At 39.5% G+C, this 25,495-nt stretch overlaps 2 protein-coding genes across 5 annotated transcripts in view; both read right to left on the reverse strand.

The window, feature by feature from the left end:
• Positions 1–2,846: 2,846 nt before the first annotated feature.
• Positions 2,847–5,404, reverse strand: LOC111147305 (cytochrome c). 4 transcript variants are annotated; one of them, XM_022503279.1, is made up of 3 exons: positions 5,281–5,404; positions 3,995–4,171; positions 2,847–3,871 (listed from the first exon to the last, which is right to left on the reverse strand). In XM_022503279.1, the coding sequence occupies exons 2-3, from the start codon at positions 4,161–4,163 to the stop codon at positions 3,723–3,725; spliced, it is 318 nt and encodes a 105-aa protein (XP_022358987.1). In that variant the 5' UTR covers positions 4,164–4,171; positions 5,281–5,404; the 3' UTR covers positions 2,847–3,722. The 4 variants fall into 4 exon arrangements, with proteins under 4 accessions (XP_022358987.1, XP_022358988.1, XP_022358986.1 ...); XM_022503280.1 differs by having other exon boundaries at positions 5,249–5,295; XM_022503278.1 differs by lacking the exon at positions 5,281–5,404 and adding an exon at positions 4,796–5,237.
• Positions 5,405–13,904: 8,500 nt separating this feature from the next.
• LOC111147409 (chromosome unknown C7orf31 homolog) overlaps positions 13,905–25,495 on the reverse strand; it is a 39,591-nt gene continuing 28,000 nt past the window's right edge. Inside the window, exons 7-10 of the mRNA XM_022503415.1 lie at positions 25,087–25,175; positions 17,896–18,070; positions 17,483–17,574; positions 13,905–14,784 (exon numbers count right to left, since the gene is read on the reverse strand). Coding sequence (XP_022359123.1) covers positions 13,963–14,784; positions 17,483–17,574; positions 17,896–18,070; positions 25,087–25,175 — 1,178 coding nt within the window. The 3' untranslated portion in view covers positions 13,905–13,962. The remainder of the gene's footprint in view (positions 14,785–17,482; positions 17,575–17,895; positions 18,071–25,086; positions 25,176–25,495) is intronic.

A 25,495-nucleotide genomic window follows, 5' to 3' on the forward strand; every position in this document is an offset into this window, starting at 1 on the left:
GACTAAGGAAGGAAAGCCACAAGGGAATGATCAGGGACTGGGATTTTGAGGAATTCAAGCAAATGGAATAGAGATTACAAGAGACATGCAGTAGTATGAGGCTGTATAATGGGATTTCAAATTTTAGAAGTGGAGTAGCTCTGGAGCAATGACAAGTTGCAACCAAGAGAAAGCAGTACTGAATTAAATTCAAGTAAAAAATGTTGAGGTTATAGTGGCACTAAGGACAGGTTATTCATTCATTTTTATGCAGTTATTACCAGTGTAATTTTTTTTTTTTAAAGAGTAGGAACAGAGTACGTAAATTCTCAGTTAAACGTAGTGAAGTTTCAGAAGTACAGAAAACAGCAAAGAGTTGACACAAAGATACCATGAATCTCACTCAGGTAGTTCTGCCCGTGAGAGGAGTAGTATCTGGAAGATGCCAAAACCACAATGGCCTATGCTGCGGACAGTGTGAGAGGACAGGCTGGCCCCACCTGCAAGGCTGCAGAGGTTGAGGCTTGGAGAACAGTTTTTTATTTTTTTCTTTAAGATTTTGAGACAGAGAGAGTGAGAGTGACTACGCATGAGAGGGCAGTGGGTCAGGAGAAGCAGACTCTGCAGAGCAAGGAGCCCCAAGTGGGACTCAATCCCAGGACTCAGGGATTGTGACCTAAACTGAGGGCAGCAGCTCAACGGACTTGAGCCACCCACGCACCCCTGGAGAAAGCAGTCTTCAGTAAGAAAAGGGAAGTTTGAGTTCTGTCAAGAGGCTAATAGATGACCCGGTTTATATGGATATGGAATTTTAGAAGATAGTGTAAAAAGGCAAGGTTTGTTCATGCAATACTACTCCAAGGTAATGCCTGTGTGACCTTTGACAGCAACAACCTCTCTGAGCCTGTTTAGATATAAAATAGGAATGATACTTGTCCATATACCTTATGAGGTAATGAAGATAAGCTGAGAAATCAATGAACTTTATAAAGTGATCTGAGTTATAGGGGTAGAATTTGGCCAAAATGTCATGTGAAAAAATGTATTTGTCTTAGCAACAGATTATAGCTACATGTAAAGATTCTATGATGCCTGTGTTTTATGCCATATGGAGTGTGAAGCTACTTAGACCAAGGGAGATTAAAAGAAGAGCAGTCACTGGGGTCCTAGGTGGCTCAGTTGTTAAGCATCTGCCTTTGGCTCAGGTCATGATTCTAGGGTCCTGGGATTGAGCCCCACATGGGGCTCCCTGCTCTGCAGGAAGCCTGCTTCTCCCTCTCCCACTATCTCTTTCTCGCAAATAAATAAAATCTAAAAAAAAAAAAGCAGTCAAGGGTATCAAAAGTTCTAGAAATCATCAGAGCTAATTTAGAATACAAAACATTAGCTATGACAATTCAATCACTGTTAACCTTGGAAGAGGTTAATTTTTCACTGTGACTTTCAAGGAATTTGACATGGTTATAAAATGAAAAGTATTCCAGAGCTCACCAGTTAAGTGCTTTCACAGATGTTAATGCTCAACAGCAATCTTATAATATAGCCATATATGGCTATGTAAATTTAGCAATAATTCAAGGGCTTAATCACCAAATGTGACTAGTGGCTACTATATTGGACAGCCCAAGTACAATCCATCATCACAGAAAATTCTATCAGACAGTGCTGTTCTAGGCAAAATTCAGTGTAGGTGGCACTTGGAAGAGAGACACTCCTTAAAAACCCGACTCACTTGTGGTAGCAGCAAGCCACCTATAATGGAGCAATAGGCATGAAGACACGGGTTAGACAGTGCTTTTTTAAAAATTCTTTCTTAAGATTTTGTCAGAGAGCTCATGCACAGGAGCACATAGAGAGGGGGAGGGACAAAGGGAGATGAAGAAGCAGGCTCCCAGCTGAGCAGGGGCTGGATCCCAAGACCTTGGGATCATGACTTGAGCTGAAGGCAGATGCTTAACCAACTGAGCCACCCAGGAATCTGTCTTTATTTCTAGGACAACATATATACCTCACAGATGGGAATCTCACCTCTAAATTAACTATAGGATCAGCAAATGTTATATATAAATCACCAGGGGCACTTAATGAGTACAACTGTCCTAGAACACAGCAGGTACTTAGTAATTCTCTCTGCCAACACAGGCTTTAGTTGATGTAGAAGGCACAGAAGTAGATCAACTCTGGGCCATCATGTAGTCCCATAATGATCTAGAATTCTTAAAAGCTAAATTTCTGTACTGTTTCTGAATACCACTAACTTCTACAGTTAACAAGTTCTCTGTTACAAAGGTTTTTCCTCTGAATTATAGCAGGCTTTCTTTTGCTTTCCCATATTGTTTCTGCATGTTTCCTGATTTCTTTGCTTACTTACATTTCTCTGATGATTAAAAATAAGATTCACAAGTTACAGATTGCTTTGTCAGGCCTTAATATCACCTCCATCACCTCTGAAACAATTGACAAAGCCTCTTCCCAGTCTCTTTGTCCCAGAGAGGGCCTTCATCACCACCAGACTACCTTCACTGAGAATTTCACCACCTCCATTAAAACTTCTAGGGCCTATTCTCAATCTTATGGCATGGACTATGTATGCAATAACTTGGTACACAAATTATAGTTATATGCCCCCAAACCATGACTAGAAGCATGTTAGTCTACCCACATTTGGTATTAACACTCCAGTGCTCATTCTGGCTGAGGAAACTCTATAAAGATGAATTATTGAAGTGTTGTTCTAGTTCAGGGTGTCCTAGGGGACTAAGAAAATACAAGTACTATAACTAGAAACACTGCTCCACAAGTACTTGGAACTGTTTTACTCAAAATCTTGGCATCAGTCATTAATTAAATCAAGCACATTAGAAAAATGATTTGTGATTTTGTTTTTAATTATCTTGAGCCTTATCATATAATTTACAAATTTGTGCTGATGATATATCTCCTCTATTTTAACCCTTCTAACAAGTTAGCAAAAGGACCATTACCAATCATACATATGTGGTACTTCCACAGTTGTGTCTCTGAATAGCTGTTTAGAAGACAATCCTGAATTATAACTTAGTCTGATTTAGTGGATAATTCACAATCCATGTATGCTGCTATATCCTCTCACACTGAATTTTAAAAGCATCTGACCTTAGATCTATCAAATGAGAAGTATTAAATACTCTTTATTTAATATTATACATAAACCACACTAAAATGCCTTTCATTAAGCAAAAGGCAACATTTTAGATGCAGGAAATTTTAATTAAATTGGATAGTTAAGAAAAAAAAAAGTGGACACTGACAGCTTATCTTCAACCCTTGCCTTTAACAGGCTAATGAACACAACCTGAAACACAGCTCAGTCTTGCTGGTTCTGAGACAGTGAAGGGATTTCCTCAGTATTTAAATATATTAATATAACCAGTTATATAAATCTAAATATAAAACCAATCTCCTGTAAGTCTAAAGATGGCATTTACCACCTCTGTGAAAAGCTGAACATTACTAATCAATTCCGATCATATTTTTAAAAGGGGAAAACTGACAACACTTGCTAAACCAGAATTACCATCAAAGTTCAAAAAGCTGATCATATTCATTTAACCACAAGCCAACCTTATTTAAATCAGGACTGTCCAAAAGAAATATTCTATCAGCCATTCATGATCTGAATTCTGGTGTATGAGATCAATTGGACACATAAAAAAAGTCATGAAACATTTTTGTTTTGCAATAAATAAGGCAATGGCCAACTATTACTCCTTAGTAGCTTTTTTGAGATAAGCTATCAAGTCTGCTCTTTCCCCTGTCTTCTTAATGCCAGCGAAGATCATTTTTGTCCCAGGGATGTACTTCTTGGGATTCTCCAAATACTCCATCAGTGTCTCCTCTCCCCAGGTGATGCCTAAACAAGGAGGGATGTATTGTTAAATATTTTACACTCCTGATAAAGGACTTACCATTGGTTATATTCACGCAATTTGTGCTTCTGTTATTTACAAACTGCCCCCTGCCCCCAGCTTCTTACCTTTATTCTTGTTGGCATCGGTGTAAGAAAATCCAGGGGCCTGACCTGTCTTTCGGCCAAATAAACCATGCAGATTTGGCCCAGTCTTGTGCTTGCCTCCCTTTTCCACGGTATGGCACTGGGCACACTTCTGAACAAAAATCTTCTTGCCCTTCTCAACATCACCCATTTTTAAATCTAAAAATGAAACACTCAATTTATTACCTTTTCCCTCCATGTAAAAATCCAACAGAAAGCAATCAGTGGTTTCTCTACTGACAATTACTATTGACTGCCAATCTAGGATGTAAGTACCAGGATGAAATCTCTGAATCTCGTTTTACTCAGTACACTTGCAACAGACTCTGTAATACAGAAACCACTAGCTGGAAGAACTTCCTTAAATACACATCCATGAGTGTTTAGGACGGAATTAAACACCAAGTAAGTAAAGTGGGAGCCAAGTTCAAAATGGTTTCAAAAGTTGAGGTCAAGGTCACAAAAAGTCACAAATCTGAGTAAGTTGAAAACCATGATTACATTAAGCCAAAACCTCAAAAATTTCAACCTTTAAATAAGTCTAATTATTCATACTACAAATCGAAGCCACTTCTCTGATTAAGTTTGAATACATTTAAAAAACGTAAGTCGTGCTTGATTCAGGCTGCTCAGGTCACTATTAACTGCCTTACTGTGTAGGTGGGAGGGCAGTGGCGGGCTGCGAGGTCTCCCGGGGACCCCCATCCTCCAGCTCTGGGATCCAAGGAGGCAACCACGAGGTCACCCAATAAGGCCGGTTTCAAGGAGACTGATGAAACCTACCTTCCCGAGATGCCTAGGCAGGTTGAGGGGAAAAGCGACAGGTGACCCAGAAGAAAAATGACTTCTTTTCGGAGAAGCAACAGTTTTTGCTCCCTGTGAAGGAGAATGTGAGGCACTACACGCGTCCCTCACGTTCCCGCCCTCATCTCGGTTAGTCTTGTTTGTCACTTCCACAGCCCCTCAGCCCGGACTACGAGGGCCTGGGTCTCAGTCGTATTGTACCCATGTCTCCTCCAGGCTTTCAGGACCCTGGTCGAATCCATATACCCACGCAGTTGGGGTTCCGCCCCATCTCAAGCCGTAACCCATCGGGTGCTGGCTGACCACAGGCGGGGGTCGTCGTCACTCCCGGGCCTGCCGGCCTCACGTGGGCCTCACCCGCAAAACCCGGGCGCTGGCCTCAGCCTGCCCGCGCACCTTCAACGCAGTCGCGCGCCCCCGCGCTCGGCTTACCGCCCGCTACGGCCTCCGCGCCGCGCGCTCACCGCTCTTTCGCCGCGCGCGAAACGAAGGTGTCCGCTCGCAAGCCGGACGTCCCGCTCTCTAAACCCAAGGACACGCCGGTCTGCACCTAAGTACCGGTGTTGGTGCAACCGAGCTCTTTCCGTCCCCTCGCGGCAAGACGTGCGGCTGCGCCGCCTGGTGCGTGGTGACGTCACCGCGCCTCATTGGCTCCAGTCTCCAGGGCCTACGTCAACGACCCGCGCGTATGCCGGCTAGCAGGGTAGGGTGTGCCGCGCAGGTGCCCTTCTGCTCTCTTGCCGGCAGTTACGACAGGCCATTGGATGTACGACAACGGGGTGGAGCCGGAAGGGCTGACATCACCGTTCTGCCCGTGTGTGCAGGCGTGTACCCAAGGGGAGGGTGGAGGGGAGTTGCGTGCTGGATCGAGGGTGTCATCCTGCGAAGGTAACTGCCCTTGTGCTCGCTGACGTAATGTGCTTTTTAAAGGGGAGGTGTTTTGCCTGCCCCGAGGGGAACGCCTTAATTCAGGCGCACTTAGAGGTCTTCCGGCTACCATGCCGTCAGCTGACGACCTTTACCCATTTCCTATCGTGTTTCCACGAATGGTGCCAACCGCACCCAAAAGGGGTAGCCTGGAGCTAAGAATTGTAAGAGTTGGACTAGAGCTTCTGACATGTTCTTGTTTCGCCTTCATTCTGATACTTGAAGTCATGTTTCAACTCTCCCCTTGATGGACGCCCCAAGATTGTGGAATGGGGAAGGTTCTGCAGCTGCGGCAGAAACTGGACTGTAGGTCTGGCCCCACACCTGCCGGCTTTTTTTGTGCCGACACCCGTCTCTTCCTCGCGTTGCTGTACGGAACAAGGAGGATGTGTAGGCAACATTAGGAAGAAACATTTTTATGTGATTAGAGAATAGTTGGAAATCTAGAGAGGATTTGCCTCTCATCCAGCCTAGGTTAAATGATGATCAAGTAAGAGAATGCGGTGGTATCATATGAGAAATGCAGGTTTGATACTACAGCTTCCAGTTACACTTTTCCTCCAGAACTAGCTCCCTTTCCAGACATGGTCAGTTCCACTGGCAAGTTTCTTCTTGACTCATTTGTCCTTCTGATTCAGACCCCAAGTCGTGATGAATTTTTCCTCTTACATTCTAGTACTGCCTGCATTCAGTCAGATGTTTACTGAATATATATTATGTACCTGGAGTAAATCATGAGGACTCTTTCTCTGGTGGAGCTTACATTCTAGTAATCTTTCTCCTGCCCCCAATTTAAGCAATAGATATTAGATTGCCTTGCAACCTTTCCAGATTACGGGTACTATTATATCTGCTCCAGACCACCCATCTCTCTATATAACTGGATTCTTCTTTTTGTTTTCTGTGTCCTGACTTCCAATTCCCTCCTCTAAAATTGTACACACTACTGCTACAAAAGCGGGCTGTGAAACAGCAGAAATCACACTTATTCAAGACCTTCTGTGGCTTTTGGAAGCGACCAAGATAGTGAGCATTTAGGTGTACTGCTGAAGTAGGCTTATTTGACTAACCATGTATTTAAAAGACCAAGCTTAGCAACACCTTGAAAATTTAGCCTGTACTTTGGAAACCAAGTACTGGTATTCTCACCCATTTCCCTCCGAGAAATACGTGGTCTTTAAATAGGTATAGTTCTATCAAAATCTGTTGTGTTAGTTATATCAGAAGTTACTAGTCTTTTTTCATAGAGAAGTTGACTCATGGGGAGTATCATTGTGCTGATACTGCAGATCATGTAGATGTAATATTAAGTCACTTGATCAAGTGAATTGATTGACATCATTTAAAATTTATTCCCATGAAGGGGAGAATAGAAAACAGAAGTTCTTAATACTTTTAATTAAGAACATTGTGGATAGAGTCTTGTTATTGAGAGTAATGGGAAGATGAGGAAAGAGAAAACAGCAAAAGTAAATAATTGGCACATTCCTTTACTAAAGCAGATACCATAAATTATGTTTTATAATATCTGTGTATTCAAGTTGGAAGAGACAGATAGTACTTACAGTTTACTCAAGATACCTGAGAGAATTAGTTGAGAACAATAATATTCTATTTTTTATTCTATGTCATGTCTTTTCCACCTACCTCTATCTTATCCGATATGTTTGATAGTGGCTGGTAAGGAGTATAGCTATCATAAAACAGATGTCTTTGATATTTCCTTCCACCAACATACTGGATGTCATATTTTTAAAGACCCTCTGATGAAAAAGATCTAATAAGATACCCTTCCCCCAGATCAAAACATTTAACAAAGTCACATGAAAGTAAGAGAAATCAGATTGGAGGCAGGGGTGATGTGGGGAACAAGAACTGAAAATGAACATGGCAAGTTTAAGCTGACTTTAGGGCCATCCTGGGGACTTTTGCTGAAGTGAAAGAACTTTAGGCTTTAACAGCAGCTCAGCAGAATGAAAGTTAACCTCATAAAAGGTAAGAGTAAGGGGGTGAGGAGGTAGGCTTGGCTGAGACCCCAGCATAATGCTGAAACACTTGAATCCAGAGGATAAATTATAGTCTGTTAACGAGCAAAGGGAAGAACCAGGTTAGTCTTGTTTGGCTTGGCCCTAGATGATGTAAGAAAGAACTAACGTTCTTTGGGTTCGAAGCCAATGGCCAACAAAGAATTCTTGAGACGTCTTTGGTGCAAAAAGGTGGTTTTAGTAAAGCACGGGGGCAGAACCTGTGGGCAGGAAGAGTTGCACTGGGGTCATGAGGAGTGGTCTATTATATACTGTAAAGTTGGGAGGGGTTTAGGGAATAGCATAAGTCTCTAAGGAATTTGGAAGCAAGGTTTCCAGAACCTTGAGGGGGCTAGCTATTGTTGGGAAAGGTCATTTATTACTGTTAATAAAACCTTAGTCATAAGGCCCTTCAGATGTATATCAGTGGGCCTATGCTTGGGGCAGGGGTGCTTGCCAACACGCATCTTGGGGGGGTTTAGAGAATAAGTAAATTTCTTTTCTTTTCTTTCTTTCTTTCTTTCTTTCTTTCTTTCTTTAAGATTTTATTTCTTTGACAGAGAGACAGCATGAGAGGGAACACAAGCACGGGGAGTGGGAGAGGGAGAGGAAGAAGCTGGCTTCCTGCTGAGCAGAGAGCCCGATGTGATGATGTGATGCAAGTCTTGATCCCAGGACCCTGGGACCTTGACCTGAGCCACCCAGGCGCCCAGAGATAAAGGAAATTTCTAAAGGATTTTTTATATGTTAAGTAGATTTACAGGATGGGGGGGGTCGGACTAGGATGTCTTTTGCCCTTAGCAAAATATTAATATGGAGGCAGTTGAGTCCCTAGAGGACTGTCACTCTGCCTGTTTCAAGGACTTGTCAATAGGCTGTAGGTAGTAAGGAAATTTAATAATTTTTCTTCTGTCTTTGTTTTCCACATCATTAGGTACTGGGTGGAAGGAAAAAGTATTCCCTGAGAATTCATAACTGCAGGTCAGCCCTCATGCAGTTTTAGGGTTTGATTTTACTCTACCCACATGGTCTGGGAAATCTCTAGCTGAAAAATTAACAGAGTAGTTCTGGATGAGCAGTGTGTTCTGGTGTCTGGCAGAAGCAAACATAAGTCTGCAAAGGAGTATTTTAACCCAGGCTCTCAGGATTCCCATTCTCAGTGGGAATCCTGAGAGCCTGGGTTCTTATGCTTAAGAAATGCCAAGCATAAGATCATTATGAAAAACAACAAAGAGCAAAATTACACCCACAAAGGGCGGTAGGAGTTGGAATTCTTAGATATCATTGCAGAAGTAAAAATATGACCAAGAAAGAGATGTTTCCTCACTTCACTATATTACAAAAATAAACTTGTTCATTATTGAGTAAGCACAATGAAGTGGTTGTATATAGGTAGCCCACAAGAAACTACCCAATCAGAATAAAATCTCACAATTTATACAGCTAAATTAATTATAATGCCTTTATGCCGTGCTGTTTTTAGCTAGCATGTAACAAACATGAGGCTTTAGGATCAATAGTAGAATATTTGCTTTTGGCAGCACAATTACTCCTTGTTACTTGGATTAATGGTAACCAGTTTTCTGTAGGAGGACTTGTCATCACAGTTTGTGGCCAGATCCTTCTTGGTTGAGTTTTTGTTTTTTTTTTTTTCAGTCTTTCACCCTAAGTTCACTCAGGAATTGGCCTTTTGTTTAATTAGTTATCCTCATCCAAAAGAATAATAAAATTTATTTTCTGAAAGAACAAGTAGTTTTACCTACGTTAAGATCGTAAAGGTGAAGAAGCTCTCTCTTCCTAGGTGTTTACATACCGCAAGGGATCAAGCCCAGACCTCTCAGAGAGCCTTACATTCTTAAAGGCTAGAGTGAGGACTTCGGCCATTTTGATTTTCACAGGAAAAACTTAGAAGGGGGAAACAAGAGAAATGGTGTCATTTTCCTTTATAAACAAAGAAAATAATTTTTATTTACCTTTTGAATGTATAATATGAAATGATATTTAAAACATTTAGACAAAGTAGAAAACAGAAGCGTTTGCAATGAACAAGAGACTATCAAAAACAACCAGGCAGGTTTTTTTTGTTTTTTTTTTTAAGGATTTTATTTGACAGAGAAAGAGTACAAGCAGGAGGAGCAGCAGGGAGAGGGAGAAGTAAGCTCCCCTGAGCAGAGAGCTTGATGCGGGGCTCCATCCCAGGACCCTGGGATCATGACCCGAGCAGAAGGCAGACCCTTAACCCATTGAGTCACCCAGGCACCCCAACCAGGCAGATTTTTAAAAAAGCCAAAGCTAACTTGTAGAAATAAAAATTATGATCATTGAATTAAACTGCATATAGTATGATAAGCAAACATTTATTATCTTACAGTTCCTGTAGAAGCAGCTTAGCTGAGTTTTGGTTCTGGCTGTGTTTGCAGTCGAATTGTTAAACAGAGATACAACTATCTGAGGTGTCAAATGGGACTGGAGAATCCAAGTCTCTCTGCCTACTTGTGATCTCTGTCTGTCAAATAAATAAATGAAATCTTAAAAAAGAAAGAAAGAAAGGAAGGAAGGAAGGAAGGAAGAAAAAGAACTCAGTTTGCACAGCAGATCCCTGAAATTGGTGGGCTTGACTTCCTGGCAAATTGCTGCATCTTTCCACTTTTCTGTTCAGGACCACTAAATGCTGAGATATAGATGCATACCAAAATAAAAGCATTCATTGTGTTCTAAAGTGGTTTTTTTTTTTAAACTTAGTGTTTGTGTAAACTACTTTTTGAGACAGCAGCTTTCAAGTCTGAAAAGCAATTGATGTTTCCATTAATCTTTTTCTGGGGGAAACCTTAATTCTATAAGATCAGTGCTCTAACCCCTGAGCTATGGAGGCTTCCCCTGGGGGAAACCTTAATTCTAAAGATTTAACATCCTCTAAGTAAAGTTTAACATAGCAATATTCCGTAAGCAGCCTTTTTATTGTCAGACCGTTTTAATATAGTAGAAAGTATACATTAATATTTAAAAATATATGTATACATAACAACTATAGCATATAAATCCGAAAAAAACATAGTACACTGGTCATGTATGACAGATTTAAACCACTTGTAGGGGATGTAATGGTTTGGGTTTCAGTGAGGTATTCTATGTTGGGGTTTTAATGTCAGCTCTCTCCAGTACAAACCTTTTTAGTATCTGTGATTTTTGGAAATGTTTTTATGTCATAAATGTTTGATCTTTTGTTGGGTAACAAGGTGGAGATGCATAGGTAGATAGCAAGCTTTGTTCTTAATCTTGTATTCTGGATGTTTGTCCTTTGTTAGATATGTGGCGTACAAAATATTTTTTCCCAATTTGTAGCATAGCTTTTCATCCTCTTAACAGTCTCCTTCATCAGTTCTTTCTTTTATGTATCACGTTTTTGGTGTCAAGTCTAAGAATTTATGTCTGAATGGAGCACATCTAACAAACATTTTCTCTGTAAGGCCCGTCCCAGACTTCTTGCACTTAGGGATATTAGACAGCACTTCAGCACTGAAAACTTGGGGACCGTCTTAAACAGCAAAATTACCAACAAAAAATACAAAGGTGTGAAAAACGTGGCACGAGGTAGAGCGTGAAAAGGACATTTTTAATATGAGAACTAAAATAAGAGAATAAGAGGGCAGTGTGTAGCCTTGCTCAACCTCAGCTGTGAATTCTTTCTGTCCTGGAGAGTTGATGTATGTCAGTTTTCTGGTAGCCTGGTGTGGAAGGAGGCTGTACCTGTCAGCACTGAGGAGTTGGTATTTACAAGAACATTGTGCTGGTTATTTTCTTCTTATCTGTCTACATCCATTTCCCACCATTTTTTGCCTTAGTACATTGGAATCTAAGGACTACATCACATGCACCTCCTTACTCTGGCTTCTGGTTGGGTTTATCAGCAGGAGGCACTGTAACACTGGACTTGACCTCTCCTAAAGGGTTGGGAGAGGTACTGATTTCCTAAACCTTTCCTAAACCTTTTGAGCCTGTGTAAATCAGGCTGTTTTCCCCAATGCCAGTTCATAGTTCTTAGTGTCTTCAGCCAGTTAGGATCTATCTTTATCTCCTTTCCAGAATGTTCCTAATGTCTTGGCTCTATTCCCCATACTGTCCAGGCTGGTTTATACTTTTTTGTGTAGGATAAAACAAACAAAAAAATATAGTAAAAAGCAAAATAATTTGCCATAGTTTTAATATGCTTTTTAGAGTAAGTAAGAATAGATGCATGGTTTCAATATATCTTAATCTGGAAGTCTCCATAAATATTTATCAAAGTTGAGCTTATGATGAGCATACTTGGAGGATAGGTATTAGCTGTCACCTAGAGAGGCCTTAACAACCAGAGAGTTAGGAGTAGGTCTTACATCCTCTTAGGAGTATTGAGGAGTTAGGACTATGGGCATTCACTCTACCCACCTCTATGCAGGAGTGACACAGCCTTCTCTCTTCACACATACCCACATAGAGGTGGGTAGAGTGAATGCCCATAGTTCTAATGCAGTTCTGTGTGCCTGCAATCCAGGGGAAAATGTGCAATTAAAACCCCCAATTCCTATACTGCAGAGTCCCATCTTCCAGAGTTTTTCAGAATTGTAGTCTGATAATAACCTGTATGATAAAAAGATCAAATTAGAGAAATGTGTATATTCCTCCCTTCCCTTCACATTCCCAGATATATTTCATATTAAAGTCTGTGGAGAATTCTGTGATTAGTAATGTGATAGTTTTGTTGCCCTCAGTTTTCTCCAATATTATTTTTATCACGTAACTTTTTGCATCTCATAATACCTAATATAACAAGTGCTCTAAAACTGAGATTGAAAAAAAAATTCCATAATTTTGGCCCAGAATAGTTTTAAAGGAGGTGTAATTAAGTGACATGGTCAGGAAACATACAAAATAAATGAAATCTCAACAAAACACTCCTTAGAAATTCCTTATGAACTTTTCTTGATAAACTATGTCTAAAATATGCCTGTTGGCACATTAAATGAGTTGACTTGCATTTGAGGGTTAGCCAAACTCTTGGTAGACCCCTTCCAAAAATATATGGCTTTACAGTAATGCTATCAAGCCATCTGCTATGATGTATATGTTTATGTCCCCCTAAAATTCATATGTTAAAATCCTAACTCCTAAAGTTTATTAGGAGGTAGAACCTTTGGGAGGTGATTATTTCATGAAGGTGGATCCCTCATGAATAGGGTTAGTGCCCTTAAAAAAGAGGCCCTGGAGAAATCCCTTGCCCCTTCCACCTTGTGAGGTTACAGGGAGAAGATGGCCATCAGTGAGGAAGCAGACACCAAATCTGCCAGTGTTATGACCTTGGACTTCCCACCCTCTAGAACTGTGAGAAGTAAGTGTTGTTGGTAAGACGCCTAGTTTATGGAATTTTGTCTTAGCAGCCCAAACAGACGAAGACACCATCCTTTCTTGCCACAATTAGAACGTACCAGTTACTAATTAAAGCCATTGTTAGATTTTCATAATAAAATCAATTTTTTTCCCTGCATAAAAGAAATAATTATGTTTCTCTGTCAGGGAGCTAAAGGAAAAGAAACATCTACCTTTGAATGTGTGCATGCAAAGCGTTTTCAGTTTCATTTTTTCTACCAACTTACTTTGTCCACATGTTTACATTAAAAAAAAAAAAACAGGGCCCATATATTTAACTTATTAAGTTAATGTAATTTATAGAGCTGTCTCACAATTAACTGGGCATTTGAGTTTTGTCTTTTGTATTTGGTGTTATTTTGTACAAATATTTACAGAAGAGGACAGGGTTCACATTTATTAAGGTACTATAGTTGTATAGACATCTGTCAGTTACTGGGCATAGAAATTTCAAATACTCATTTTTGTAAAACAGTGAGGTAAACTTTGTCATACACATTGTTTTTCAAGATTTTGGAAAATTTCCTTGGATTATAATTTGAAAATGAGATCAAAGACTTAAAATTTTTCTGGTTCTAATATTTTATTGAAGTTGTTAAACTTTTCAAGAAGTAAGCACATCTCCTTTTCTGGGTTCCTCTGACCAGATCCTAACTTAAGTTCCTGAAAACATAAACTTCATTAGGAAGATCATTATGGCTCTTCTAGAAAACAGAATCCAACAACATGAAGAACTGTTATAGTTTTACTTTCCTTGCAAGAAGCTGGGTTTCAAAGGAAGGGATGAGTATCTCAATTGTAGAAATAATAGGAATTATGGCCATAGAATTGGTGTTTCATCCCTGAATGCTCCTTATCCCTGAGATCTTTATGGTCTTGTAGAATTGACTTATGGAAACGTTTTTGTGCACCAGTTTTTGAAAAATTGTTCTTAAGCTCCAGCAGGTCAGTCTGAGGCTTGGCCACTCCAGCTCTAGGAATCCAACCCAGAATAGGTCTTGTTTCCTCATCGTTTTCTATGTCTAAGGACAACTGTTCTTCTCGCTTACTTAAAAAATGTTCTAAATCAAAAGCTTCCAAGTCTGGTTTACTTTCTAAAATACTAGGCTTATTAAGGCTAACAGAGTTTTGACACATACTACACTGGTCACGTATGACAGATTTAAACCGCTCATATGGAATATAATGGTTTGGGTTACAATAAGATATATGTTGGGGTTTTAATGTCAGCTGTCTCCAGTACAAATCTTCTATCTTTTTAGTATCAGTGATTTTTGGAAATGTTTTTACGTCACAAATGTTAGCCAGATCTTTTGTTGGGTAACTAGGTGGGGATGCATAGGCAGATAGCAGGTGTTGTTCTTGCTTAATCTTGTCTTCAATTTCCTGTTTTTTATGGGTGGCTCCTGCCAGTGTGTTATCACGAAGTGCCATCATTTCTGTAGAACTGGGTATAAAGGTATGAAAAGTACACAAAACTCTAGGGGTACAATCTGGACAGGAAGGTGGTTTTTGCTGGTCAGTAGCCTCCAGAGGACGTCGGTTCTGAATCAGTCGAGCAATTCGTCCTTCCAAGGGCCTTGGAGGTTTTAAAACAGGATGGAATTTTTCTTGCTGTAGTGGTGGGATAAAAAGGAGAAAATCAGTTAATAAATCTGGCATTATAAGTTTATCACTACAAGTGGCAGGTCAAATTCGTACCCATTTTCACTGAGTAAACACGGGGTGGGTGTAGGAGTGCATATTGCAATGTTTGTTTGCTTATTTATTTATAGACATTGACTTTATGCCATAATAAACACATGTTTTTCTCTTCTACTAATATGGAAAGGGGATAGATATTTTTACTTGGCTATAGAAAAACTCCTCTATGTAGGAAGTCTTTGCTTTCAAACTTTCAGAGATATTGAAGGGATCTCAGGAGCAAGACTTCTGCCATCCCGAAGAGATGATGGTAACAGTTATGTGCAGTTATTTAAATCTCAGTGAAAGCTTTCTTTATTTGGCCAGCGTAGGCATTCTTAAACCTTGGTTGAATCAGAACCAGCTTTGGAGCTGGGAGAAAAATGAGATTCCTAAGCTTGATCCTCTGAGATTGTGATTCAGAGGTTCTGCAGTAGGGCTCAGGAATCTGCTTTTTTAACAAGCATCTTGGGTGAATGCTGAGGCCAGTGATGTGCTGTGCTTAGAGAAACACTCATCTGTGGGGAGCTTGTCATGTCTGTGCTTTTTGAGATGTTTTACAAATATTGTGAAGTATGTCTGGTAACTGCAAAAGTAGTGTGGGTATTTAAAAGGTTATTCATAGATGTCTGTGGTGAGGGGACAGGAGGAAGAGGGAGGAGTTGATGAAGAAGGGGCATGTGGAAACTTCCTGGAATGATGGTAATGTTCATTATATCCTAAGTGGTTGGGTTACAAAAATATGTGCATTTGTCAAAACTCATTGAATGTATACTTAAAATTTGTGTATTTGCCTTAAAAGAAAAACTGCAACAAATTGAGCTCTGTTTAATGATATGCATGCTGAATATTTAAGGCTGAAGTATCCTGTTGTCTGCAATTACCCTGAAATGTGTAAAACATAATAAAGTGTATTGATGGATGGTTGGAGGGATAGAAAGATGGATAGATTATGTGATAAAAGAAGTATAGTAAAATGCTAATGGTAGAATCTAGATGGTGTGTAGATCAATGTTAACTGCAAAATTATTTCAACTTTCCGTATGTTTGAAAATTTTAATGACAGTATATTGAAGAAAAATTTAAAAAGAATAGATGGATGGTGAGGATGGAATTGATAGCAGAGATAATACAAACGAGAATGGTAACAAACTGTATTTTGGATTTAGAAAACAAAATGGATTTAGGAGTGTCTTCTTGGATCCTAATTTGCTTGGAGTTGGAGGAATTTCCATCTGTTATTAACAGATCTGTTACAACCTTTAGGCAATCAGGTTTGAGTAGATACTAAAGAAAAAAAGAAACCCCAGCTCTTTGAAATACTGTGTTAAATTTTGATAAGGAAAAAGTCTAGGTTGTATCATATCCTACTTTACAGTGTCCTTTTATGCAAAAAGCAGTTTTAAGTATCTGTATTTCATTCTACTACAACAAAATATTTCAATACTTTGTACCACTACAACATGCCTTCCCACAGTCCGTTATTTGTCTTTTAGAAACCAGCAAGACTCACTAAAACTTACTTTTAAACTAACTATTTTAGGCATATTTTATCTTGTTATTAATAAAAATTTAGTTGATGATTTATTGCAGAATAATTTTGCATATAATATACTCGACAACCATCCTTTGTATAATTATATATGTATTTTTTTGTAGACCCGATAAAGCTGCTTTCCTATAGGGTCAAATCTGTGGACATCTGGACAGCTGCTAAACATGCTTGACAAGTCAGTGTATGTATAGTGTTTTCTAGTACTAGAGAATATTTGCTGCAAGTGAGACATAAAGGAAAAAACCCTTCAGTGAATGATAAAGCACAGTCTGTGTAACTACTTCAGGTGTTTCGGTTTTATCACCTTGGGAAATAACTGAAGCTAATGTAAAATAAATGAGTTCAGTCTAAAAAGAGTTCGTACTGAAATATCTTATAATTACCTTTTATGGGTCTTTCCACAGTTTATATCTTTGAAAATACTAATTTTGTCTTAAAAACTTTGTAGTTTTATAGGATAAAATCTAGGCCCTAAATAAAACAATATATGTGTATACTATTACATCATTATATTTCATGTATACAAGTAAATCAACAGATGATAATTTCTGTTACTAAGGGCTTGATCATTTCTTTCAGGTCATTTCACATAACTGATTAAAAATCTGTATTAATATTGGCAGAGAATTTATTGCTTTCAATTTTAATTCAGCAAACTCAATTATTGTGATTATTAGGAAGAGGCCCTATCTCTTCAAAAGCAGTGATACTGTACAAGATACACAAATATATAAAGATGCATGGAATTTATTAAGAATCGCATTAATGGGTAAGCATTTGTAAACCGACTCCTTTGTAAAATTTAGAAGAATAGCATAGTAGAAAATCTGTTTAAGAAAACATAAAACACCAGCACTGTGAATAGGAAAAGAAACCTTGCCTGTTTTTGAAATAGTCGACAAGGAAGGGTATTCAAACTGGTTCAACTCAATTCAGAGTTAACTTCTAAGATGAGTTAAATTATCCCTTTGCTAACTTGGTCACCACGGCTCATGAAGCAAAGAAGAAGTGGTAGGAGCCTAACACCTGGATACTTTCACCCTAAATAACTGAGAGTTGACTGCAATTACTTACAGGCTCTGGGTCAAATCCTATCTGTCCCGTTAACTCTGCTACCTCCTTTTCATGGTAATCATCCAGTTCAAGGGGGTTCATGGGCCCCAGACCTTAATGGAAACATCACATCTTATTACATAGTTAGAGTAAATGAAGGATGACACTTAAATGACCTTTTATAGAAAAACTTACCCATTTCCCTTTGTAATATAATTAAAACAAATAAAAATGAATTTTACCTCCCAGTTTCTCACTAAGAGCTGCTTACCACCCACCCTAACTTCTTTTAGTACTTAGATTAAGAAACAGGGAAAAACACTACAAGATATAAGCTATATAGATATAAGAAGATATAAGCTATATAAGATATAACAGCATTTCTCAAATATTCTAATTTTGTTCTTTTTACTTGGATTAAAGTAAACCCATACCTGTAAAATCATGAGTGTACGAAGTGATCCAATGGGATCTCTCAAGATTTCTTTGTATGTTGGCTTCTTTTAGAGAGCTAATAGGGTCCCACGAATTTAAAGAAGTGTTAGGAGCGAAGGTTTTAGGAGGTTTTGGGTAGAATATAGGCTTGTTTTTCTCAACGCATTTAGGAAACTAGAACATGAACATAAGAGTTTATCGTCATTAATGTTATCTAGTAGAATAAGGGCTGATTGACCATGTCAGCAGGAAGGAGGGTAAAGGAAATTCCAAGCTGAAATCAGATACTGTTTTTTTCCTTCATTAATTACTAACATTCTTCAACTTAACCATATTTAGAGTTAAATACAATATTTTATCAAAGGAATGGCGAGGTCTTTTCTGAAAGTTTTTTTGCTTTAGCAGGGACTCTGTCTGATAATGTACATTGGAGAAATGTCCCTGGGAATACTCTACCTCCAGTAACATTTTGTTAGAGATATAAAGGCTCTGAGGTACTCCTTTGGCTAAATACAGCCAAAGTTGTGTGCCTCCCACTTTTCTTTCCTTGCCTGAAATGGCACCATTTGATATATTATTATTTTTTTTTTTTTTAAGAGAATGGGAGGCAGGGATGAGTTGAGAGAGAGAATCTTAAGCAGACTCCACGCACAGGGCCGAGCTCGACACTGCTCATTCGACCTGAGCCTAAATCAAGAGTCTGATGCTTAACCAACTGAGCCATCCAGTGCCCCATTTTTATTGATTTCTGATGAAGTTTAAGTCACTCAAATTCAAATAAAAATTTTATTCTGTTGACATAACTGTTTACTATGGATTTTATTTTGTATTTTCAAAAGGAGGTATAAAAGTAAATGAATGAGTGAGTTTCATCGTAGTCTTTTTGGCTCTTTAGAAATTCACTTTTTCTCAGATTGATGACACTCAATAAATATTTACTGAGTATCTATATGGGCAAGGTAGTTGCAGGGAACAAGGATGGATCAGAAACAAGTCATCCAGGAATATTGACTAGAGGGGAGATAAGGCATGGACATAAATGACTATAAGATGAAAAGTAACTCTTTGTTATAAAAGAGGTTAAGAAAGAAGTATTTGTTAAAAAAAAAGTAAGAATTATTTGTAAATTCAGAGGAGGAAGAGATTGATTCCAGCTGAACAGGGAAGTAGGGCTGGGAGCAGAGAAGAAGGGAGACAAGAGACCATGTTATGTTATATTACAGAAATAGGCCTTTAAGGACATGCAGAGATGGGGAGGCCCAAGGAATAGTAAGAGCAAAGGTATGGATGGTGGTGGAAGTATTGAATTAACTTTCTTGAACACTATGCATTTGTCCTGACAGTCAAGCCCACCCTTACCATTTGCAGGTCTTAGGGCTAGAGTATAGTGAGAGCCCACATTCCATCAGTCTAATTAGCTTAATTTATAAATTAAGCAAATAAGCTGCTAAAGAAATAAAATGTGTTTCATTCTTCTACCTTGACAAAATACCTTCATGACAACTTGGAAGACCACGTTCAAATTTAGACTTCTTTGACTATCCTAATTCTCTATTGGGATATGGTAGTTCAGAAAGAGCTAGTCAGTGGCCCTTGGCCTCAGCATCTCTTATGGCTTTCTTCCTGCCCCCAATTCCATCCCAAATGATGAAGTGGCTTGAATATAAGGGTACCCTGGCCCTAGGTTCAAGCTCCATTATGCCTTTTACCTCTGCTTCCAGCAAACAGCCACCACTTGGCCACCCCTTTGAGCTAGAGGTATATACTAGCTTAGAAGCAGTGTCAACCCCTGGGAGGATGGACCTGAGGAAGAGATCCCATGAAGGCCCTAGTACTGGGGTCAGTGCCATTTTGTCAAGGATTTCTTCAGTCCAACATCAGGCTGGGGTGGAGACTGGGGAACATGGGCTCTTGATAGATATATCCCCTTGTACCCACAAACATTCTGTGCCATAGAGAGGGATACAGCCAGAGGAAGGCTAGGGCTGGGCCAAAAGGCATGGGGCCTTTTAAAGTTCTGGATCTAAGGATGATGCTGATTATAGCAACCTTTTGAAGTTGGAATGATTCCCATTTTCCATATATGGAATAGTCATGGTAAAAGGCACTTGACAGAAGACTGTTTCAAGTATTAAGTAATCACCTCTATAAACCTTTAACAAATACGTGGCTTGTTTATTCTTTGTTCTCTCTCTCTCTCTTTTAAAATATTTTATTTATTTATTTGACGAAGAGAGGGAGCACAGCATGGGGAGCCGCAAGCAGAGGAAGAAGGAGAAGCAGACCCCCACCGAGCAGGGAGTCTGACATGGGGCTCCATCCTAGGACCCTGGGATCATGACCTGAGCCGAAGGCAGACACTTAACGACTGAGCCACCCAGGTGCCCCATTCTTTGTTCTCTTTATCATGATTTGCAAAGGCAACTTAGAAATAAGGACTTTTTAAAAAATATTGTTCCAAGGGGCTGGATTAATCCTGTGTCTTAATTTAGTTTAAATAACTGTAATGATCTACTGAAATGAAGGCAAGGGTACAGAGGAAGAAAGAAGGGGATGTGAGATTTTATTGGAACCTGTGGTGTCTTGGAAAGAGTTTAAAGAGTCAAGAATAGGGACACCTAGATGGCTCAGTCAGTTAAGTGTCTGCCTTTGACTCAGGTCTTGGTTCAAGTCCCACATCCGGCTCCTTGGACAGTGGGGAGCTTGCTTTTCTCTCTGTCTACCACTACCCCTGCTTGTACACACTCTCTCTCTCTGACAAATACAATCTTGAAAAAAAAAAAAAAGAATCAGGAATATTTGAGAGTGGAGAGCTGGCCGATTTTCAGCATGTTAAGGCAATGGTATTCTGAGAGGATGGTGAGAGAGGGGCTGCTGGTGATCATCCATCCACTCGATAGGAATTCATTGATCCAATGTACTATTCACAGGATGACGTTTGTGTTTGATACGCAAGACAAGTACAAAAGCAGGAAGGAATTCCGGTTCCTGAGATATTATGTAGCTAGGCAGATACTCCAGTCTACAAAGGAATGGTGTCAGTTGTTTTAACTGTGGAATACATTTTCAGAGGAGTGGTGCCATATAAATTGTAGTTACATTCCCCAGTAGCCCATAAAGTCTCTGTAACTCATAAGTCGCCTAATAAACATTTACTGAATACCTGGTATGTGCACAACTATATGCAGGCATCCAAGGGTCTGTGGTAAGGACCCAAACTCCATAAGTTGCCACAGAATAACAGAAATTAATACTATTACAACACATTAAAAAAACCAAGAAATTAGATATCATTTTTTGTTCTTAGTCTTGAATGATGCACTTAATCAGGTTTAATAGGGGGAAAAAGAACAGGTTTATTTTGGAGACCACTCTGCCCTTTGGAGAGCTTAGTACTGGGTAATCCTGGCTCCTTAGTGGATCATGTTTCACTTAATTCTTTTATATCAGCATCATTTTACATTAAGTTGTGATTAGAAATTTTTTCATTTATATACGAAATGAATAGAGAACACAAAAGAGAGTGTGTGTGTAAATAAGAGATGAGAGACTGGCAGAGATACTTTCCTTTGGTATCTAGCTAGGACTTGGGAAGAGAGAGTTGAAGGGAGAAGAGGTTGCACAATGGGAAGAAAGTCTGCCTGTGATGGAGGAGGAAGAGTGGAGGGGCAAGACCATCAATGGGGAAGCCTGCAGGGTAGAGAAGAGAGAGCCTACCAGTTTATTTCCCATTCTGGATGTGTTAGCTGTTGCTGGAGATGAGCAGGTGGGAGGGTGGGGCCCAGGGTCCTGGTGGTGATGGGAAGGTGAACTGTGGGCAGCCAGTTATTTGATGACATATCTTTAAAGGAGGAACCTGTGTCCTTGCCATATCATTGTGGTTATTTGAGGATGAGTGTGGATTATGGGTGTTCTTGTGGAGAGACAGAACTGTCCTAGGAATGAGGAAGGTATCTCTAGGAGGGGAATGGGCACTTCAGATTAGAAAAATAGCAGGTGGTTCAAGCAGGAAACCACAATCTTCTGTAGGGGTGATAGGAGTGGATGCTCTTTCCAAGGGAAGCCAAAGGTCTTTCCAAATATTTACAGTTAAAGAGAATTGGATAGCAGGCTCAGTTAGGCTTTGAAAACGGTTTGTTGGTTAGAGAGGTTTATGGCACTTGACCTCTGTGGTTATTATATCTCATCTTACTGAAAAGATCATTACAAGGGGCAGCTGGGTGGCTCAGTTGGTTAAGTGTCTGACTCTTAATTTTGGCTCAGGTCATGATCTCAGGGTCATGAGCTTGAGCCCCTGTGTTGGGCTCTGAGCTGAGTCTGGAGCAGAAGGCAACATTTAACCCTAAGCTTTCTGTCTACTAATAGTGCTGAGTGCTCTTACATGCATTTGATTCTCAAGACAACCCTACGAGGTAGAGTGCATTACAATTGCTATTTTATCTATGAGGAAACTGAGGTAGTAAAGGGTTAAATGTATTATTCAGGGCCATACAACTGATAAATTTTAGAGCCAGGAGCTGCACCACTTTAAAATGTATACTCTTTACCAAACGTCACACATGTTGCCTTATTGGCTTGGATAGAAACACTAAAATATGGCTTCTGGGGTTTTCTGTTCTATAGCCAGGAGATATATTTTGGAACGACTTAAGTTACTCATGTCCTTACCCCTCCCTCCCACCCTCAGAGAATGATGATTATAATTATGTCATCAGTTATGATGTGAGTAGAGTACAGCCTGAGAATTGGGATTTCTAAAAGCACCTCAGGTGATTCTAATGTGCAGCCAAGGTTGAGAACCACTGCTCGAGCAATAGGAAAGGTAAATACTATAAAAATATTCTCCTTTAACAAAAATAGAACATTGCAGATAAAGGTGACCACTTCCCCCAGTGAAGCGGTGAAAGGCAGGGGAGGACAAGTATAGGTATTATCCTAAAGGGGGAAAAATGAGTCATGAGATACTCCCATCAAGCTCAGTATTAATTTTATTTTTATTTTTTTCGTCCAGCAAACTGCAAAACTTGATTAGAATTAGGGATAAACCAGAAAAATAATTGAGAAGTTGACGAGATTAGAATAGATTAAGAAAAGATTAATCATTGGAAGAAGAGTCAGATAAATCAGTCAAAAATATTTAATACAAAGTGCTATGGGAAATATACATATTATAAAATATTCCATTTTTTTTAAGATTTTATTTATTTGAGAGAGAGAGATCACAAATAGGCAGAGAGGCAGGCAGAGAGAGAGAGAGAGGGGAAGCAGGCTCTCTGCTCAGAGAGAGGGTCCTGGTGGTGAGAAGATATTCCATTTTTAAAGAGCTTGTAACTTAGTTGAAATATAAAATACATGTGAAAAATTACTGGTTACTATAAGTGTTACAGAGGGGTGCCTGGGTGGCTCGGTGGGTGAGCCTCTGCCTTGGGCTCAGGTCATGATCCCAGGGTCCTAGAATAGAGCCCCGCATCAGGCTCTCTGCTCAGCAGGGAGCCTGCTTCCTCCCCACCCACCTTCTGCCTGCCTCTCTGCCTACTTGTGATCTCTGTCGAATAAATAAATAAAATATTTAATTAAAAAATAAGTGTTATAGAAAGTCAGAAAGGAGAAGTCACTTCTATTGGAGTAATAATGCTTATAAATTATAGCACTTTCTATTTTTCAAAATGCTTTTATATCGTTCATATCCTCATATCCTGTGAAGTTTATAGGACAGATTTTACTGAAATCATATAGGTACATTTTACTAGTGAAAGCTCAGAGAAGAGAAACAGTATTTCTTATATCACCAAGAGAACAAATGGCAGAAATAGGAATAACTAGAACACAGGTCTGCTGATTTGGTTCACTTTTTGATGTGCAGCAGAAACAATTAGAGTTGCGCTGAGCCCTGAGGAATGAGCAAGTCTGAGATAGGCCAAGGGGCCCTGAAAGGAGAGCACTCCAGGAGTGGGTCATGGCCATCCACCTGTTCAGGGACCGGGAGCTGAGCCAGGCTGTAGGAAGTAAGGAAGGCCAGACTCTGAAGGGTCTTTGGAGCTCAGTTAAAGCCTTGGGATTTACACTTAAGTAAAGTGGAGCTAGTCAAGATTATTGCAAACGGGCAAGATATGGGGACAGCAGCATTTTCCTGAGCAGGACGAAGGGAGGGAGATTGAGAGAAAGAACTGAGCCACAGAGCTGGAGACTTGGGCTATAACGTGTAATGACAGAATAGTCTCAAGAATAACTTCTATTTCTAGGTTGCTTTGATATACAGTTTGCATGGAAGAATGAAAGAGGTCCAGTGAGATAGATGATTCTTTAAGGATTTTTCTTGATGTACAACTTTACAAAGAACAGACACGATATTGCTTCCTTCAGAGGTGACCATGTGACACTGTAGGGACCACACTCCAGCCTGCCACCGTCGTCGCCTCAAATAAAATTCAAATGTTTCTAGCCTTGTATAATTATTTCTTGCCCACTTCATGGATTCTTAGATGCAAGAGGATGATATATGGAGAATGCTTGGCACTGCCTCTCACAAACTAACTGGTCAGCTCTTGTAATTTTCAAATGTGTAGATCTTTTCCTTCATGATTTAAATTTTTTTCTTTCTATCTACGTGGAGTCCTGGTACAGAGGTTAAGAGCAGAGACGAGTCTGACAAGCTTGAGTTCGATGATTATAAGATATCCACAAACTCTCTGAGCCACAGAAATGGGAACGATGACACTAAGTTTTGGAGTTCATGTAAGGGCTAAGTGATATACTGTATCCAAAGTACTTAGTGTGTAGCAATTTCTCAATGCACAGTGGCCATCGTTTTATTTTTGATTCTACACAAATATAGTGCTTGGAACAATAAATTGTGAATCTTCCTGAAAAATTTCCATTTACTCTGTATATTTGGAGTTACTTAATATACTGTGAATTATAAGAATAGAGTTGGGGAGTACACAGTGAGTGAAACGCAGCCCTCCACCTTCTTTGAGTGGGGAACCTTTTTTTGTAATCATGGAAATAATACATAACTGCCCAAAGTATATGAAATCAGCTAAGAAAATAAAGAATGTGTTTCATGGTCAAAATCTCAAGTTTTTTAACCAGATAGAAAATAAAAGAATCCATCTTTTGGGTTTTTATAAATGTATACAGTAAAAACATTTTTTACTTTGTTTTAAACACACATTTTAAAAGGTACTTACATCATAGTATACACCCTGGCCTGGCCAAGTCAAGCCTTTCTTCTTTGAATCCATTGGAAGATCAAGCATTTCATATCTGTAAGGATTACCTGAAATTTTCAGGAAGAGCACAGTTATCCTGAATATACAAGAAAGTTTTCTGTGAATGGGGTTTTGGGGTGCAATAAATAGAAATGAGATGATGGGGTAGAGAACAATGCAGGTGCATGTTTTAGCTACTGTTATAGCTTTGTTTGAATTCTTCCTCCTCTTAATGAGCAGCACACGGGCCACACACAGTGAGACTGAGCCTCTAACCTGAGGTGTGGCCAGCAGCACAAGAGAGCCCTGTATTGCACCTCTCTGATTAATGAAAGGGATTCCCAGGTAAGTTGTTAACTTTTTTTTAAATTAACATATAATGTATTAT

The sequence above is a fragment of the Enhydra lutris genome, unplaced genomic scaffold (genome assembly GCF_002288905.1).
Source record: "Enhydra lutris kenyoni isolate GAN:26980312 unplaced genomic scaffold, ASM228890v2 scaffoldscaffold16, whole genome shotgun sequence".
Classification (NCBI taxonomy): domain Eukaryota; kingdom Metazoa; phylum Chordata; class Mammalia; order Carnivora; family Mustelidae; genus Enhydra; species Enhydra lutris.

Bases quoted from the DNA above. Each gene is read 5' to 3' on its own strand.
- LOC111147305 (XM_022503277.1), bottom strand. From the start codon at position 4,211: ATGGAGGGAAAAGGTAATAAATTGAGTGTTTCATTTTTAGATTTAAAA. The intron at 3,872-3,994 runs GTAAGAAGCTGG...CTCCTTGTTTAG, and splicing joins CGATGCCAACAAGAATAAAG to GCATCACCTGGGGAGAGGAG.